Source organism: Verticillium nonalfalfae (assembly GCF_003724135.2).
Source record: "Verticillium nonalfalfae strain VnAa140/NRRL 66861 chromosome Unknown scaffold_79, whole genome shotgun sequence".
Classification (NCBI taxonomy): Eukaryota; Fungi; Ascomycota; class Sordariomycetes; order Glomerellales; family Plectosphaerellaceae; genus Verticillium; species Verticillium nonalfalfae.
In genome coordinates this window covers 61,984-81,035 of record NW_021167304.1, presented here as the reverse complement: position 1 = coordinate 81,035, position 19,052 = coordinate 61,984, and the positions used below count along the sequence as shown (strand labels likewise).

General features: G+C 59.1%; 4 protein-coding genes across 4 annotated transcripts; 1 reads left to right on the top strand and 3 right to left on the bottom strand.

The window, feature by feature from the left end:
* Positions 1 to 187: 187 nt before the first annotated feature.
* Positions 188 to 3,807, bottom strand: D7B24_008594 (uncharacterized protein; the record flags this gene model as incomplete). Its single annotated transcript, XM_028642680.1, has 2 exons — positions 188 to 3,402; positions 3,489 to 3,807. 2 exons carry the CDS (start codon positions 3,805 to 3,807, stop codon positions 188 to 190), a joined length of 3,534 nt encoding a protein of 1,177 aa, XP_028493528.1.
* A 4,440-nt stretch (positions 3,808 to 8,247) lies between these two features.
* Positions 8,248 to 10,159, bottom strand: D7B24_008593 (uncharacterized protein; the record flags this gene model as incomplete). The annotated part of the gene is made up of 3 exons (XM_028642679.1): positions 8,248 to 9,232; positions 9,311 to 9,958; positions 10,119 to 10,159. The coding sequence occupies 3 exons, from the start codon at positions 10,157 to 10,159 to the stop codon at positions 8,248 to 8,250; spliced, it is 1,674 nt and encodes a 557-aa protein (XP_028493527.1).
* A 2,229-nt stretch (positions 10,160 to 12,388) lies between these two features.
* D7B24_008592 (uncharacterized protein) lies at positions 12,389 to 14,939 on the top strand (the record flags this gene model as incomplete). Its single annotated transcript, XM_028642678.1, has 3 exons — positions 12,389 to 12,696; positions 13,425 to 14,778; positions 14,832 to 14,939. The coding sequence occupies 3 exons, from the start codon at positions 12,389 to 12,391 to the stop codon at positions 14,937 to 14,939; spliced, it is 1,770 nt and encodes a 589-aa protein (XP_028493526.1).
* Positions 14,940 to 15,950: 1,011 nt separating this feature from the next.
* Positions 15,951 to 17,761, bottom strand: STE3 (a-factor receptor; the record flags this gene model as incomplete). The annotated part of the gene is made up of 3 exons (XM_028642677.1): positions 15,951 to 16,518; positions 16,593 to 17,085; positions 17,155 to 17,761. The coding sequence occupies 3 exons, from the start codon at positions 17,759 to 17,761 to the stop codon at positions 15,951 to 15,953; spliced, it is 1,668 nt and encodes a 555-aa protein (XP_028493525.1).
* Between the last annotated feature and the right edge of the window lie 1,291 nt (positions 17,762 to 19,052).

The window sequence follows — 19,052 nt, the reverse complement described above, 5'->3', positions numbered from 1 at the left end:
TGTTCGTCGGAATTAACATTGATTATGTCGTTTCAATATCATGGCCTTGACCTCGACTAGGAGGGGCCAATACCCCGTTCTCCAGATCCCAACACCGAGATGCATTTCCTGCCGTGGTATCTAAGTATACAAAATGAGAAACACCAAAGATATTACTGAAAGTATGTCGTCATGAGTTCCTGTCGCTTCACTCATCCTTCACATTTGCCTTGCTCTGCATGCGTCGCATGATATCACGATGCGCTTCCATGAGATCTCCGCTCTGCATCCTCGCAGCAAACGCCCGGTCGCCCCTCTCTTTCTCCCAGCGCTCCATCTCCCGCCTCTGCGCCTCGGCCTCCTTCTGGCTCAACAACAGGCTGCGCTGCACATCGAGGCTCCGTTTCAGGTCATTACCGCCGGCGCCCGTTGCCTGCGCGCTGTGGAATGGCGTCTCACGACCGCTGCCTTGCCCACCAAGCGGGGTGCCTGCACGAAGATCCTGCTGAACTGATTGCCGGAAGTTGGCCAGCTGCGAGTTCCGAGCCGCCTCGGACGGCAGAGTCGAGTACCTCTGGGGCTGGTGCGAGTCGAATGCCAGGGTTTCAGCTGATGCTGCTGGCGGCGGCGTGTACGTGACGGCACCTGGCGGCAGCGACCCATAGGATCCCGAGGACCGCAGAAGCCCACTCTGGCGCATGAGCTCCTTGCGCTGCGCCATGGGCATGTCGTCGTTGTCCCGAGCCCGAGGCAAGGGTTGAGAGGCGTAGGCCGGGTAGTTGTACAGAGAGCCGGACTCGCTCGGCGTGCGTGCCGCGCCCTGCACGTCTGGCATAGTCATCATGCTGGGCAGGGATGGGTTCGACTTGTTACGAAGGAACATCTCTCGCTGTCCTAGCAAGGTTTGAGGGCTCGAGTAGCTTACCACGCCGGGGACAGGCGGCCGGTCCGCCACAAACGCTGCCACGGGCGACGATGGCACAAACGAGTCTGCGCCAGAGCTGTTTCGCCGCTTTGCCTGCACGTCCTGGGCCTCCTCGGTAATGGGTTGTATATGAAGATTCGTTGATGATCGTCTGATCCCCGTCACCGAGGCTTGATGATTCAACGGGCCAGATTGATTCGAATGTTTGTACAGGCCAGGTACACCCGAGGCCGCAGCTGTCGACGTCATCATGGTGTCCCGAGCACCGCTGGGCACTACAGGGCTCTTGCTGGACTGACGCGAGTCGGCACGGGTCAAAGCAGTCAACGCTTGAGGATCGAACTGAGGAGGTGGGTTGGGCGCGGGTGCTCCAGTGTTTGCTGTTTGCTGCAACTCCTCGACATTCAGAGGCCTTGCGACCTCGTTCTTTGGGTTGGCGATGATCTCCTCAGCGACGTAATCGTTGAGCTGCAGGGTGTCCGGCTCCGGCATGTCGGCATGGCTCAGATGCTTCGCCCATTCGTTCGTCCGGTATGACATGGCGACGCGTGACAACGCAATGGGGAGGCGCTCCTGCGTCAGGCTGGCTGGCGTAGACTCCACTGAGGCCACCGACTTGCCCTTGACTGAAGCCTTAGGCGATTCTTGTATGGAGCGCGCGGCTAATGTCTCTTCCTCTTGTGCTGCTTCTACGGCAGTTGCCATACTCAAGCGATTCGCTGGTGCAGTCGGACCCGCGCCCTCGTTTTTGCCACCCCCTTCCATATCCGTGGCGTTCAAAATGTCCGTCGCAACAGTCTCCGCGGTGGAGATGTGCTTGTTGGCGAGTGCGGAGGCGACGTTTGGCTGCTGAGCGGCGGTCGGTGTCTTCTGGTTTCCGCTCGTCGGATCCGTCTTGTCCTTGTCCGCGAGTTCGGCATTGATCTCGAAGCTACGGCGACTCTCTCCCGCCACTGAGCGATCGTCACCATCAAGGCTCGCGATATCCATAGTGGCAGCCACCGATCCATCGTCATCGCCTCGGGGCGCCCTCGGAATGACAAGTTCTTCTTGGCTGTGACTAGGTTCGTGCTGAATAGAACGGGCTGTACGGTGTGAAACTCTCCTGAGCAGTTGAATAGAGCTTTGTGAGAGACGCTTCGCCATCGAGTGCCGTTTGTTGACATCCCGAGCATCTTCTACCTCGTCAGCGGCAAAAGTGGCCACCGATGACCGGTCATCATCTTGTTTCAGCCCCTTTTCACCTTCGTTGGGAACCTTGAATGGCAGAGGAACGACATTTGGTGCAGGGGCTGTGGGCTCTGCAGATGAATAACCAGCGATATGAGCTCCTGGCTGAATGTTTTGCACACCCTGGTCCTGGGGAGGCGGGCGCTTCTCGTCCAGATCTTCACCTCCCTCGCCTATGGCAGCCGGTAGAGTGTCGTCGTCTCGTGCTACCCTGACGGTGACGATGCCGTCGTTCTCCTCGGGCGAGACCATGATACCGCCGGGCGCTTTTTGGGTGGGAGCTTCAGCAGATCCCGTAGATTTCATGTCGTCCATCTCGATAGCTTGTACTTGAACCGTCGACTGCGCTCTGCTGGACTTGCCGTCGACCGCCTTTTCAGGGTGTTTCTCGCAGTCTGTGGCCGAGTCGGAGGACCCTGCTGTGCTTTGCCCCTCGCCATTGCCGTACGCTCTCTCCCACTCGCGCCGTTCACGTGCATTCTCAGCCTCGATCTGCCGGCCAACATTGGCTTCTTCGGCTTCCAGGTTGCGCTGGCCTTCGGCTCGTTTGGCGGCCCTCTCAGCACGGCGTTCTTTGATGATTCTCCAGAGCTTCATCTGAGAGATGATGCCCGCAAGGAAGATGAGAATAATAGCGGCTATTTCTACCCGAATTCCTCTTGTCATAGGGTAGGTGGTCGCGCCGAGTGGGAAAATGTTGTCGTTGAGATCCCAGATGTAAGCCCAGAACTCCTTAAGACCAGCCCGACTGAAACAGTCGATACCGAGGACAGCGACAGTAGCGCCACTGAAGGCGATGCATACAATGAGGGCGTAGTCGCGGGTGTAGCGGCTAAAGTAGAAGGCGAAACTGCCCAGGGTGAGGCAGGCGATGAAGACAATCTTTGACGACGATGCGTGGAAAAGTCCACCAGGCCTTAGGCAAAGCAGCCACATGCTGAGGCAGAAACCGCCGAGCATGCAACCAAGGCCCTCAGTGACCTCCTTGAAAAATGTTGTTACGCCACCAAGGATGAGACCGGTCAAGGCCACAGCAACAACATAGGCACCTTGGATGCCACTACTGATGGGCGGCTCCATCACGTAGACGATCAGAACGGCAGTACCCAGGCTCGCAAGGTAAGCGGTCGAGAAGAATGTGTGAAGCCATGTGTTCTTGATCCCAATGAGGGTGTACACAGCGCCCGAGAGAAGTAGAAGGACTCCTGAAACAGCCCAGCCCGGCGTGATCTCAGGCTGCAGTGGAAGCTGGCCCTCAGGGATGGTCGCTGCGAGGTGATCAGCCATCAGATTCGGCTAGCCATCGGTGAGGTTGAGCACATGCATCAGCACATGCATACCGTGAGCTACTTACCGTTGAAGAGATCAATGTTACTGTCGTCTTCGGAGAGGCCAGAGGGCGTCGGGGCTACCGATGCATTATCCGAGGCACTGGTGGCAGAGCCTCTTGGTGACGCCGAGCCAGTCTCTTCGTCGTCACTGGACCCATTGGTCGTAGTGGGGGCTACCTCACCGGTCTGGGAAGCTCGCTGTGTGGGTGAAGGTGAAAGTGATGGCGAGGCATCCTGCGGTCCATCCTGCTGCCGAGGCTCCAAGTCCAAGACGCGGGATGCAGCAACGTGGAAGAGAAGAACAAGGCACAAGAAGGCCAACAGGCGATTTCCTTTGGACATCATGTCGAACAGTGGCTTTGGGGAGAGGGGTGTTTGTACAGGTCGGGTATAGTCCAAGAGGTTGGAGAGGCCGCCGAGATGTCGCCAGTGGGGGAGGGGGGGGAGGTATCAAGGCCAAAGCATATTCGACTGTGGCGGGTGTAGCCGGACTGGCGAAGATGTTGGATTCGAAGCTGGCGAGGTGAAAAGAAGGTGAGAGGCTCAGTGTTGGATCAAGGACAAGAGCAGAGCAGATCAGAAAATGTCGAGCGGACGGGGAGCGGTATTAGCAGCCGACAGAGAATAGGTGACTAGGGGGGATAGGAGGGGGGGGGGGTTGATCTGGACGGATCTTGGGGACGAGGACGCCACCAGAGATGCAAAGAAGGTGAGACTAGCTGGTCTCGGTCCTTGGAGGAGGGGCGGGTAGAGGCTAGGAGAGGAGGGGAGGGGTGAACGGGCAGGCAGGCAGGGAGCTTGGTCTGGGACGAAGAAGGATGAGGGTGAGGGGAACGACCCTGGCCCTTGAGCCGTGGTAGCCCTGGAGGGACAGAGGACGTGCTTTGGTTTGCCGTGCTCCGAAGGCGATCAAACCGTGGCATCAGGGAGCAGGCCAGAGGCGTCTTCCCACTGCAATGCGTGGTGGCAGTGTCTGCAATCACAGGGCAACCTAGGAAATGGTGCAGAGGAATACCAGCACGTTTGGATGGATGGCGAACAGAGTTCATAGGCGCATGGTTGGCGTTGGAAAGATAGAATGGGGGACAGAGACAGAGACAGAGACAGACAGAGACGCGAGCCTCGCGCGACGTCGTAATTTGGCCATGATCTAGCTGGCGTTGTCTGCACACGGCCCACTCAGATTTGTGGTCTCTGAAAAGCAGAGCCAAGGCTTTGTCGTTGGTCGATGCGGCCTATGGACTTCAGCGGTTGCACGGGGTCTGTGGTGCCAACGGAGGTGTGTGGTTGAGCTGTGCTCTCTCTCTCTCACACACACACACTCTCTCTCTCTCTCTCCCCAGAGCTCTCCAGAGGGACAGACGATCGAATCGAAGGTCTCAGACGAAAGTCGTCGAGGGAACACCGAGGCAGAGTGCCATGGATGAATGGTTGTGGTTGAGTGACAGCGTGAGGTCGGTCGGAGCTTTGGAAATTGCATCGACAGGGGTACTGAGTGGAAAGTGGAGCCCATGTGCTGTTCTTGGGAAGGCACTAGCGCCATTCACCTCATCCCACGGCACCCACCCCTGCCTATCCCGGCTCTTTCACAGCCTTGGCTGCTCTAGCGTGTCTTTCCGTCAGGAACACGCGCTGATCATTCTCCACTGTACCTGCTACTGTTGCTGGGCCTTGCCTTCCCCCCACTACTCGTCCCTTTCGCGAATCTCGACTTCACCTGCCTCCCGGTCACCGGGCGCCAATCGGCCAAGTGAGTACATGTACTGGGCACCTTCGATCAAGGAAGGAGGCAGGCGAGGCAGGGGGCCCTTACCCGACAGAGCCCGTCCAGCCATGACCAGGCAGTCGACGTATGAATTTCGGAGACATGGACTATCTCATTCCCAACCTTTGATTCTGGCCGCCGACTTCTCCCACAGAGCACCCTCCTCTGACCAACCTTGTGGCTGGCAGCACGTACATGCTGGCTGGATCATGCTTCCAATCCATGGCACCAGGGTTTCCTGGGCGAAGCGAGGCGAGTGACCCCTATTGTTTGAGGCGGTGATCAAGCAGCTGCGGCAGCTTTTCTTCTTCGGGGCCAGCCATCAATGCGATATCAAATCGAGTCGAGCAGCGCCTGTCTCCGCCCAATCAACATGTCATCCAATTCCAATGCGTCAGCCGTATCAGAAGGAAAGACGAGATCCACCATAGCTATTTATCTCGTCAGTCAAGCTATTACATCAACTTTGCCAATGATTCGACGAGAAGAAGTAAAAACGCTGCGTCTTGCTTCTCGTTGTGGGTTGTCATTAAACAGCAGGCAAATGCGCGATCTAGCGCCAATGCGACCATTGACGGTGGCATGGAGGAACAAAAACTCCTCCTTGCCCCCCCCCCCCCCCCCGCGTACCATGTCAGTACCCTGTTGTGGACCTGTACCTCAAGCACCAGCGGACCGCAGCCGGCCTGGTTGGCTTCTCGTTCCGCCTCTGATCACAGTGAACACCGACAAGGTTCTTGACACCGCGTCGACTGCCCCGAACCAACGACATGAGGCGACCGATTGAGAGCCCCATCGGACCTCCAGACTCCTGTCCGGAGCCAGGCAGCCTTTGTCGGGTGTGAATTGCAACCACCCCATGCATTCGTCTGTGTAACTTCGCCTAGCTCCGGTGCAGATACCCCCTTCCTATCCGTGTTCGAGGCACACTGAATTGATGACGATGCGGGCTGTGGTGGTCGGCCGATTCGCCTTTGTTCGTCCTGCTGCCAGTCTCCCTCCCCCAGGCGGGGTGTTTTCAGAAAGAGCGCCGTCATGGTATCGTCAGAAAACTTCACATGGCCCATGTTGACGCGTCTCCAAAATTGCGCTGCCCCACGCAATGCGACGCCATCGACATGTTGCTAGCTGAGCTGGTCCTATCGCCCTCCATCGCCATCACAGCTGCATCAGACAACATTGCCGTTTGACGTACACGCTGTGCCAGTCTTCTCCAGCGAAACCCGGCCTCCGCGCCAAGGCAGACACGATGGGAGGTCAAGCTTGGCCACCGGCTCGATCAACCAACAGCCCCCGACCATTCATGTTCACATGTCACCCTCCTCGCCAACACAATGTACAGCTCAACAACACATGGGAAGACACGCAATGCCCGCCACATCGCAGCATGGCCCTCTGGCCCTCCGTCGTCTCTTCCACATTCGGTGGTCAGTGCGGCAAAGCCAGGAGAAGAAAGTTCGTCTGGACAGGGGGTCATGACGGAATATTCACCGACTGTAATCTCGGCAGCCGCGTGCATCGCTCCACCCTGCGTGTCGTGATCGACGTTGATTCTGGACCCAGCATCGCTCACGCATCGGAGACGACAAGGCCAGCAGGGCTCAGGCCACGCTCAAAAGAACGTCCCCTCTTGCACGCTGTCTGTGGGCCGTGAAATGATCCCGAGGATCCAGATTGACACGCCACATCGACAACATCCGCTGGCAACGTCTAGTATCATCACAGCGCAGCTACATTGCGTGAATGGCTGCCCTTAAACCGTTGCCTCATCAAACAGAGATAGAGATCGAGGTCTGATTCAATCAAGCCAATGCCTGTCCCATGTTACGTCGGCTTTTGCAGGGCCAGAATGTGACCAGACGTCGGTCCTCCCGGAAACTCCATAAACCTGGACGAGACATGTGACACAGGTCTGCTTTCTTTCCTTGAGACCTTTTGCCCGCGTGTCTCGGCTGCTCTCAAGGCAAAATCTCCACCCTGCAGTTCGCTCCTGAGTCTCGCACAGCGACGGTGCGCGGTGCAGGACCACGAGACATCGTGTTCTCACATCGCCACCGGACCAAGGGGCTCCCGTAGCGCACTGTCGGATGGCCTCGATTCTCGACCGGCTGGTAGCTGATTCGAGGGGCGCGCGGAAGGTCAATATATGTTGCTTGCTTGTCAGGGGCTTCTGGTCTTACAGAACGCCTCGAACATAGTCGCCGTTCCGAGAGAGTCAAGGGGACAACTGGACAAGATGCTATCTTACAACCCCCTGGTCTCAGGGAAAGAGCACCTTACAGCTTTCTGGGAGATGTAAGGGCAGTAGATACCTAAACCAGCTTGGGAATAGGGGACGGCAGACAGATGGCGATCTCAAGATCGATCGAAAATCGCCCCCTGCAAAAACTCATCCTCGTCGTGCGGATCAAGGAGTCGCTCAAGTGTTTGTCGGTCTTCGTCTGAAACGGTCGAGGCCGGCCTCGTCTGGGAAGAGAGGGCAGCCAAAGGCCTCCTTTTTCGTTCTCCTTGCCTCGTCCGCCTGTGCCGCAGTCTGCGACAAGCATGGGCGGCGGAGGTCGGGAGCCGTCGATGGTTCACGACGTCCCGCGTTCCTTGTAACACCCATCTGACTGAATAAGGTGGCCGGGAAACATTGCCATGCCTATTGAACTCAACCGCGTTGCCTGTCTCACAGTATGCCTGCCGAGGACAGAATGCGCATTCCAGCCGGTTGAACAAAGTCGTCACTGGGCATCCGTCCTTCTCTCTTCTTTCCACTGACGATCAGGTGTTCACTAATTGAAATTTCGCAATCAATCACGTGCCACCTCGTCAGAGGGATGCTGTTGAAAGAAAACGGGGATAAAGATTATTGCATCAGGTTTAATATGCTATAGACCACCAATCGTAGTCACTTCCGTCTCGTCTTTACTGTCCTGGTATCAAAACCGAGTCCCCTCCCCGGCTGCCGACATGTGGAAAAGAACGCCGTGCACACCAGAGAAACATGCCGTGCTGTCTATATAGCTTCCAGGTTACCTCCGGGACAGCCGGCTCAATGGCCTATCGCTACCGGAGCGCGACTGGCCCGACGATGGCCGTACCGACCTGGCTGACCGCGACATCTTGTCCGGCACCCGCTTCTGGCGCTTCAGCAGTCCGAGCAGCGTCCTGAAGGGCAGTAAAAGAACCGACGTCAGCGCGCGAAACGGCAGCAAGCACAGGTTCCAGGCCGACTCGGTGAGCCAGCGCAGCAGGCTGGGCTGGGCGGCGCTGTTCTTGGCGGCGGCGGCGGCGAGGGCGAGGGCGTCGCTGAGGCGCGCGTCGAGCATGGCAAAGCGGGACTCGGTCTGCATGGCGAGTACCGTGGCCTTCTTCTCGTAGCGGCGCACAGCGCGGTTGAGGGCGTCGAGCTCGGGCTGGATCGCGTTGCGGACATCGCGCGAGAGGGCGGCTTGCTGCTGCTTCTGTTCGGCGGCGCCATTCTGCTGCTGTTTTTGCGACGTGCCCGATGTTGTTGCTGATGGTGGGCGTGCTTCGAGCGCCTCGATCCTCTCTTGCAGCGTGGCGATGTGAGTGCTGTTGGCGGCGACCTGACTGTAGGGGTTCTCGTGGACGTAACGCTGGAGTCGCAGTGTGCGCGACTGGACGAGTCTGATCATGTGGGACATGGGACGCAGCTCGGCAGCCAGGAGGAAGATGGACAGGTTGTAGTTGGAGACGAGGCCCTCGGACGGTCGACTGAGCTGCGCCCGAATGGTGTGGAGGAGGTAGGCTCCCAGTATGGGGAAGAAGAAGCACGAAGCCAAGGCGAGGACCTCGTGCAGATACAGCTCGGCGAGAGCATCCGATGTCGCGTCTGTCGATGTTCGTCGTTTGGCCTCAGGCTTGGTTTCGGCGGAAGACGCGTCCGCGGGCTCGGTTTCGCTTGTGGGGTCGGGATCGCTCTCGTCGTCGACCGCGAGGGATGAACTCAGCTCCTCGTGGAGACGTACTTCTTGCGCGGAATGGTACCAGCTCCTGGTGAAAGGGTCAGCTCACGTTATAGTATCTTTCAAGCGATCATGTCGTGCCAAAGGGGGAAGGGTGTAGACTCACCACGGCTGCGTCACGGACCAGTGTAGGAAGACGGCGGACAAGCCCAGCAGCATGACGTCCGTCACGATGGCACTGCCATTCTGGAAGAGGATGCCTCCGACAGCGGGCAGCAGGGCAAAGGCGATGGGCAAGTGCGTCCACTTGGAACCGTCTTCGGCCGAGGGCTGGTGGCCGAGGGGTTTTGGGTTGAAGAGATCGCCGGCGTCGCCCAGGCTGTAGTCGGAGAGGGTCGAGTCTCTCCTGCGGGGGACGTCATAGGGGCCCGAAGCGGTGGCGGCGGCCGACGTGAAGGAGGATCGTGGGCGGCGGTAGGACTCGTCGATGGTGTTCGCGCGACGGATGGCGTGGCCGTTGTGCGGCGGCGGCGGCGACTTGACCGTCGTCGTGTTCGTCATGTTGGGAAGAGTCGGCGGCGGCGGCCGCGCGCGCGGGGGACTGTCGTCGGACATGACTTGGTGATGGCGGGTCACGTTTGTCGCGTGCACAGTGGCCGCATCAGCTTCGAAGACGGGAGGACGAGGCCGGCGGAAGGGTTGCCTGGCTGGGAGAGCCGTGGCAGGTGTAGGGGTGGGTACATCTGACAATGGCAGGGTGATGATGATGGGCAGGAAGTCAGAGTCGCTGGCGCCGAGCGGGGGCGGAATGTCGCTGTCTCAGTAGTCCGTTGTGTGTGTGCGTGCGTGTGCGTGTGTTGTACCAGATTGGAAAAAGAAGGGCTGTGGCAAGTGATGGAGCGTGATGAGCCTGTCATGATGCGTAGCATGGGCTGCCAACTCAGCTGGAGGTAGTTAGCCAGCCAGCTAGCTACCTAGGTAGATAGGTAGCTTCAGCTTGAATCCGGCCCCTCATTGATGGACGGAACTGGAGCTGACGTCGTGCCTTTTTGCCCGGGGTGACAGCCATGTTTTGCGCAGCTGGATGAACCCAATGGTCTACAGCAGAGGACGGTGCAACGTTGAGGCCATGGGTCTTCGGTGCTGAGCTCGAGATAGAGTTGTGTTGGCTTTGCCTATCCCTAGGTGCCTTCTTGACCCTTGGGTCGATGCGATGCAGGAGCCTCCTTACCTGGCCTGGTAGGTAAGGTACCTACCTACCTACCTACCCTAGGTCCTGTATAAAGGTGACGAGTGGAGGATCACGTCACCTCTCCGTCCCCGCGGGGAAAGATCAGATGGCCGGCTCCTGGGTCGCTTCCTCCGCTCCTCAACGCAAGGTGGAGGGGAGGGTAGGGCCTGCTTACCGCTGATTAATCCTCGGCCCCACGAGGCAGGTCGGCGGGCAGGTAAAACCATGGCACCTGCATCAGTCAGTGTATCGAGCGAGCCACGCCACTCAACACAAACCATGGCCGTCTGGCATGTCGTGGCACATCTGTCGATCAGATCACTGTGGTGGGAGGCCCCCAGAGGTGGCCCACCGCAATCACTCAACGCACTCTCTTTTCTTCCAAGATGCGCGCATCAGAAACATGCCTGCCTGGGTTGAGACGCTAGTGAAAGGCTGAACTGTAGCCGAGAATGGACTTCTGGAGATGGCTTCAAGGGACAAGGGCTGCAGGCCACAGAATGCATGGTTCCCCGGGTTGCATCTCATCCATGACGACCAACCCTTTTGTTATGCATCGAATCCTGACGTTGCAACGGCAATGCTCATGCTATTCTTTCGTCTGTAGCCTGACATCGTTTGTAGCTTGACACGATAACGAGCACAGCGCGTCCTATCAACCGGCAGATCCGGAGACCAGACGACGAGCAGGGCTGGCGCGTTGTCAAGCCCTCGAAATTCCTCCAATTCCAACTTTTATGCGGCTTTGAACGCACAGACGGTTGGTGCGCATGTTGCCTGCTCCCCCCCGCTCCGCCCGCCATGACATTGAAGCCTAGAGGTAGCGATGGGAAGGTGAGATTCGGGGCGCGTCGACATGAGCGGCTCTCGCGCGGAAGAGATTTCTGGACACCGCTCGATGGACCTCTTCTTTCGACCGACCCGGACCAGCGACTTGCCGGGTGCCTCGAGACCAGGATGCAGCTCTGTATGCTACAGTCTACTGCGTTCGGTTTGGTTCGGCTTCCGTCCCAACTCCAAGGCCGATTGAGCCCTACCAGATTTGCCGATCTGATGATACAGCAACCCCTGACTAGCACCGACCTACCTGCATGCCCATGATGAGAAGGGGGTCACTGGAAATCCCAAAAGGGATTGTTCGTTCATGGGCAATTTCGGCCCAAAAGGGCCTTGGTGACACGTCTGCCACGTTCCTTGACACTCGGTACTGCGCTCTCCAGGATCGCCCTGTTTGCCGCCACGAGCGACGGCAGTTTCGTAGTCGCGCAGTCGTGCGTTCTCGTCCGTGGACGGTGGCGAACCACGGAACCCGTCGATATATGGACTTGGGCTCCCGACTGGTTGCGAAGGGCGTCCACTCAACGACGGCGTGCCTCTCTTGATTGCTTTTCCCTTTCCCCACAACGACGACTCATCGCGCTCTTCCTGCGGGCAACCATCCATTGCGTGAGCCTGTAACAAGCTCGCGCGCGCTCAGACACGCATGTCTGCCCTTGCAGTGCCTCATCCATAGTGCCGCCAGCCTGCCCAAAAAAAGACTGTCAAGACTGCCAGACGAACCACACACACACGCCAGATCGGCCAGACCGTTACAGCGCTGGCGCGCCAGGAGCTGGAAGTGGAGGAGGAAGAAGAAGAAGAAGAAGAAGAAGAAGAGGAGCTGGAGCCATGCAAGTGCAGATGCAACGGCGAGCAAACAAGAAAGAAAACGCCTAAAAGTGGTCAAGCCTTCTTTCTTTCCTGCCCTTCGTCCCCTGGCCCCCTCCCCCCCCCTTCCCCCTTGTCCCGTCGTTATATATCCATAAGCAGGGCTGCTGTTCCCAAGCTTTTCCACCCTTTCGTCCACTGGCTGCCTAGCTTGCCTCTCACACTTTGGTTCATTGCCTCCTTTTGATCACAGTCATCCCACTCTCCACGCCGACGAGCGACCTTACCTGCCTCGGGGGGGGGGTACCAGGCCGGCCCTGAAGGCGCACCGACGGAAGCGAGCTGAAGGACCGGGGAGGGACCAGAATGCTGGGACTCGATGCGCTCGCCGCTAGACCGCTCTCGGCAGTCCCCCTAATTCAACCAAGAAGCCGCCCCTGCCACTGCAACGGTGACGGCCGCTGCACCGAGACGGCTGCACCTGCCTGGACACCCGTGTCTGCACCTGCCCCTGCCACTACTCCCACCGCTGCCACTGCCGTCGCTGCTGCTGCTCCTACCACCACGGCAGCACCTGCACCTGCTGCTGCTGTTGCTGCTGCTCCTGCCTCAAGCTCGAGCCCAAACCTCGTCACACGGGCGCTCATCACCAACGGCCCCAGCTGCCGCGCCAGGTCCCAGTCCAGGTCCCGGTCCAGGTCCCGGTCTAGGTCTTTGTCCAGGTTTCCGTCTTGCTCCTGTTCCTCCTCCTGCTGCTGCTGCTGTCCAACTTCTTTTTTTCATCACCCACAAACACGCCCATCACCGACACCGACACCGACATCGACATCGACACTAACCTCGCAACTCCTTTCAACGTGCGATTCGGACCCATCCACTCGTGAGACTCTGCCAACCGCCCACCACCCGCTCCAGCAATCCGAGGTTTCCCATTTTGGCGACACCCCCACAAAACCTGCAGAACCCCCAACACCCATCAAAGGCACAGTCGGAGCCGGAGTCAAAGCCAGAGGCACAGGCACAGGCACAAGCACGGGCACGAGTACAGGCACAGCACTACCTGAACCCGCCGGCCACTCCTTTTTGGGCGACGCCTACTGGTACCACCCTCACGACCACCTCGCCGCCCACGACCAACAGGAGCGACGATCTCTCTTCCCGCTCGCCCTTGCAGCTGCGTCCCATCTCGCTTCCGCGCGACGCCAGCGGCCCTTCCTCCTATCACTGCCGTCCGAGGATCTGGCTCATTCAATCCACCCCGACGCACCACCCCCCATCACCGCCGCGGCATCCCTCGAGACTGTGGTGCAGAGTCTTCGAACGCGACGCCGACCTGCTGAGCACCCCAACCGTCCCCTTCCTCGCCTCCCGCTCCCTCACCCACTTCCACCATCACCACAAGCCTGCGACGGGACCGTCTCTTCGGCGGCTCGCCCCCCCTCGCCTTTCCCACGGCTTCCCACGCGAGACAAGTTCCAGACCCCATCCCGTCGTCCACCATAGATGCATTCGCCAATCCGCGCCTGACCACCCTCTCCCATCGTCAGCCCCCCGTGTACCCCGGCGCTTCCACCTTGCCGTCGCCTCCCGCACCCACCGCTCCTGTCCACCGCCGCTTCGAGTCTACACGCGGTGCCGCCTACATCCCCCACGAACCCTTTGTTCAATCGCCCTTCCTCAGCAAAGCCTCTGCCACGCCTCGCCGCCTTCGTCGTCTGTCCGGCGCCGCCCGCCTATGGAACCCGACAAACTCGACACCGCGACGTCCCACTGAAAACAAGCAGAGGCGACGGCGACCCTCGACGCCGCCCCCTGCCAACGTCCCGCTATCCCATCCCGCTCTCGACAACTCGACCGATCCTGCCGACCCCGTCAGCACCGGTGCAGGCCACTATCCCCTGCTCACACTACCCGAACTCCGACAATCCCGTCGTTCCGGCTCTGGACGCGGCAGTCTCCAATTTGACCACCGCGGCAACAGCGATCACCGTATCAGCCTGCCCCGGTCCGTGCGCCACTCGTACGACGAAAAGAGAGGAGCAACGAGCTCCAACCCTTCGCCAGTCGATCCCGAGCAGGCATCGCCCGGCTCCCTCCAACCCCAAGAGGTCGACAAGGGCAAAGGCAAGGCCATTATGACACCGCAACCAGACGAACAGCAGAGGGGCTACTCGAGGGACCTCGAGCGGGGCCCCGACATTATGGACCCTCGCCGCCACTCCAATCTCTCGGCCGGCGATGGTATCGGGTCTGCCATGTCCTCAGACTCGTCCATCATGGGCGAGGAGGTCGGCGACATGGGCGAAGAATGGGGCCCGCAGCACCCATGCTATCCCCATCTCAACCCACACGTACCTGTTGACTCTCCCGAATACCAAAACACGCGTATCATCCGCGTTCGCAGGGACTGGCTCATCGAGGGCGACCTCGCGCCGACCTTTTCCAACCTCTACCCGGAAATCCTGGATCCAGCTGGCTTGTCGGAGCAGGAGTTTCGCCGCGTCATTGAAAAGCTCAACGGCGAACTGATTCCCATCTTTAACCCCTATGACTGGAGGAATATCGTCGACAGCATGCTCGGACTCGTCACAGGCTGGCTGTGGGATGACTTTGGCCTGACGGGGGTCAAGGCACGCCTCACGAGGCTGGAGAACTGGATGGACCAGTGGAACAAGGAAATCGAGAAGACGGCCGGAGCGTACGAGGGGGCTTCGGCCCCCAAGCTCATTCCCCTCCGACGGACGGGCTACATGACTGTGAGTCAGCACGATTCCCCTCTTCGCCCGAGATGCCGACTGACATGACATAGCTGGACATACAAATATCAGACCCCGAGGTCGCCGCGGCACCCAGCACCCCCGGCGCCTCGGCGACTGGCGTGATGCCCATGGAGCCACCAACAGCCGTGACGGCGTGAGCACGTTTGCAGGGCACTGCCTTTTTCTTTTTCCTTTGCCCTCCGCTTCACAGATCCTATTCATGTTATATGTTGTTTTAATTGTCCACATGGGAAGGGGGCGCCTCGGCATCCCACGAAACGTTTACGTTTTTCACGACCTGGGTTCTCTCGCGGGGTAGATATCCAGTTGTTTGCTCATACTCGCCACTTTATACCAAGGCATGGCGCGGCGTCCGGGTTCTGGCTTTGGCAGTCGAGGGAGGGGAGAGGTGCATGGCTGTTGTACGTTGTCGGTGGATGCATCGGCGTGTTCGGCTCGACTGCGAGGTGTCTTTGCATATACAGGGTTTCTATTGAATACAGTGCTGGCCTTGTCGGCCTTGGGTTCAGACTTGGCCGTATACGGTGGATGGGATGATGTTGTGACCACCAGTCCATGACCACCAGTCCATGACCACCAGTCCATGACCACCAGTCCATGACCACCAGTCCATGACCACCAGTCCATGACCAGTAGTCCATAATCGGCAGCTGATCCGGAGGTGTCACCTTTGACAGCGCCAAAGTCGCGAGCATGAGGCCCACCAGCGAGAAACTTCAACAAATGGGACACGAGCGAAACATGAGCAGCGAGGCAACAAGACATGAAACGCCAGCATGCTGATGCACTATTCAATTCGCTAGAGGGCAGAACACCGCCCTGGCATGAAAATGGCAGGTCGTGAAAACAAAGACAAAAGTGCCCCCCCTCAGTCCATCGACCGGGGAGAGGGGGGGGTTCAAGCAAGGACAAAGTCGCTAGAAGCAAAAGCGGACGCCAGAATGAACACAAGTTGAACGTCTGGAAACTCTTTCCCCTACTACCAAGGCGCCGTGCGTCTTCTTCTTCTTCTTCTTCTTCTTCTCATCCAGCAAGCTTCGTGGCCCCCCTCCCTGTTTTTTTACTCACGTCACGAGAAAAGAAATTGACCCTTCTCGCGGCCCCAATCGGCCAATCGAATCATCTACAGACTTGGACTGGAGGCTCCATCACCGCGCATGCATGGAGATGGACGTCTCGACCGTGACGGCCCGCGCCTCCTCGGCACCGTTGAGCCTGCCGGCGTGCTGGGCGCCGGCAGCGTCCTCGCCGTCGTCGTCCGACCACACGCGCGTGGCTGTGCGCTCGCGGTTCTGGGGGGGCAGGTACGCGAGGCTCACGTCCGAGCCGGCGCTGCGGGGGGCTGCGTCGGCAGGCAGCGGCTGGAGGGCCATGTGAGACGAGGAGGACCGGGGTTCATATCGGTGCGGGCGGGCGCGGACGCGGGCGAGGAATCGCGGCAGCGGGAGTGTCGGTAAGACGAGGCTCGTGCGGAACAGAAAGGGGTTGCGGTGCGGTTGTCTTGGTGGTGCGGGAGACGGGACGCGAGGGGGTGTTTCTTCTGCTGCTGCTGCTGCTGCTGCTTCGACGTCGATGGGCATGATGAGGTCGGGCAGGCTGTGCGACGGGTGGCTGTTGCGGGCGGCGCTGCTGGAGGGGCTGCTGTTGCTGTGGTGGCTCAGCTGGCGTGTGGTTGCACGCAGGCTGGGCTTGAGAGTGCTGGTCGTCGTGGTGTCACTGTGGATGAGAAGAGGGCGTCAATACTGTGAACAGGCATCGGAAGGTCCACACCGTGTACGAGGACAACTTACGTTCGCGCGCCCCACGAGCCGGTGCCGCTGCGGCTGCCGCTTTGGTCGCTGACGTTGTAGCCATCGCTGTGGTGCAGATGTGGAAACATGGAGCCGAGGCCCATGGCGAGCACGGCATGGCGATACATGCGGCGGGCGTCGACGGTGATGCCAAAGTAGATGAAGATGACGACGGTCGTCAGGATCGGAATGTACTTGTTGTTGAGGAAGATCCACGGGACCTGAGTGGAGGGCATGAAGACGATCGAGTCCCAGGGAAACGGGGCGGCCTCGTAGCGGATCTTGTGGAAGTCAAAGGGCTGCAGAGGAAAACTGCTGAGGCCGTTGAGGACAGCGTGCGCCAGCTGCAGGGGCAGGTAGGGGATGAGGACGGAGATGGTCATGAAGTAGAGCCTGCGCCTGGTGCGGTTCTGACGCGAAGAGGCCGAGCTGTTGGACGACAGTGCATTCTGCATGCCTCTTCGAAGCTCGCGATATCGTTTGAAGGTCAAAACTAGTTCCGTTAGACGTTTTGTTCCGTATGATGAGAGAGAGAGAAGACGCCAAGGCCACGGGGACGTACTCGAATAAAAGGCCGAGACCAGCGCAAGAAGAGGCGCGGGCAGCAGAAAGAATACAAAGTAAGGCCAGCTGCCATGGACCCTCCAGTCGCAGCCCACGAGGGTGATGATGATGTATCGCTGGGCCGTCAACGGATAGATCCACGCCATCTGGATGAGGGGGATCGGGAACATGATGAGAGCCTGGATGAGGTTCTTCTTCCGCTTTTCCCTGTGGGTCAGGGGGTTCGCGCGCAGCATGTTGACTTGGTCGGAGAGGTTGCGACTGATGGCCAAGCACGAGGTCGAGTAGAGACACATGAGAGGTACGTAGAGAAAAGCGTGCAGGTCACACCAGCCGTAGCCGGCCCACCACTGGGTCGTATCGTCATTGCGCCAGAGGAGGGCGTTGATGACGGTCAGCATGTTGAGGCACATGACGTCGATGATGAAGACAACGGCGGAGAACTCGCCATTCCGCCAGAGCAGCCGGAGGGGAACCAGACAAATGAGGTTGTTGAGAAGACCGAAAACGACCCGGCAGACTAGGTTCGCTGTGAGAGAGGTTGGAGAGACGTCGTCCGGCACGGGGAACGGAGAGAGGACCAGCGTCTGGGCCGCGGCGGCCATTTCGGCGACGGGTGCCATCGAAGCGGCGGTGACGAGATGCGCTCGATAGCGAGATCAAGCAACGGCCTTTTGCCGGTGTACGTGTGTTTCTCGTGGAGCAGCCAAGATGCTTCTCGGGTCACACCCAGACGAGTGTCCGTCTTTCTTTGAGGAACAGGTACGCAGGATGGGTTGGTGATCGGAGGGGGAGAAAGATGTGGTGGCACCGATTTACGCAGTGCTGTAATCGAACGAGGGTGAAGAGACCAAAGACTTCAGACTAGTTCGTCAAAGAAGGCAGGCTGGGACGAGGAAGAGTTCCATGACTACGAGACAGGATAGAGGGCCGAGAGGGCAGGGCAGCAGGATCTTATGACGAGGCTCCTGTCAACAGTGTCATTGCTGGCGGGTGGTCGACCCCTCGGTCCATGGAGCAATACGTCCCAATAAAGCCCGGCGACGCTCAATAGCGCGGCTGACCGAAACCCCGGGCGCGAGGCAGAACGAGGCAGGCACAGAAACAGAGCAGCGAGATGCGACGGCAGGGGCGCGAACATGATGTATCGAGCGCCAGTGCCCCGACGCAAATAAGAAAGCACAGCAGCTTCGCCGTGAGGACAAGTGGCAAAGGTGACGACAAGAGGCAGGTGAAGAAGAAAGACGGCGGCGCGCGAGATGGGCGTAGCCGCTCGCGGCCAAGACCGTGTCGTATCCGAGACGATGAAGCTATTCAGGGCCTCTATTCAGACCGAAATCGGGACAAGGCTCGGGCCAGGCCTCCTGGCCCGGGGCCGAAACGGATGACGGCTCGACTACAAGTAGCGCTGCCATTCCTTGCACGGCCGCCGGTCGGCTAAGGGCTGTATGGGATTGGGTTTGCCCCAGCCACCGAGGGACCTTTGCGTTGCTTGTCTCCTGCAGTGATCTGCCGCGATGCCGTCTGCAGCCTGCGGGAGCCATCGACGCACGGTGACTCTTCATCTTGCATTGCCGGCCAGATGCACGGTTGATGGGAGCATGGACGCGTGGGCATGCCTGAAAGATGACAGATAGGATGCAGAGCTCGGAACCGCTGTTGTCATGCTCGTGGCAGCGTCGAACGAAGGTTTGGAGCTGTGGAGGAGTCGTCTTATTCAGGCCCCAATCGGGAAATGCCTTTTTGCACCATATCCTTTTGTGGCATATAACGTTTTGTCCCATGTTACCCTTTAACGCATACAGCCTTGAATGCATAGACTCAACCCTTGCGCACGAGCCAGGTCCCAAGGGAACCCCTGACCGCGTCCCAAACGCGACGGCATCTTCAGCACCT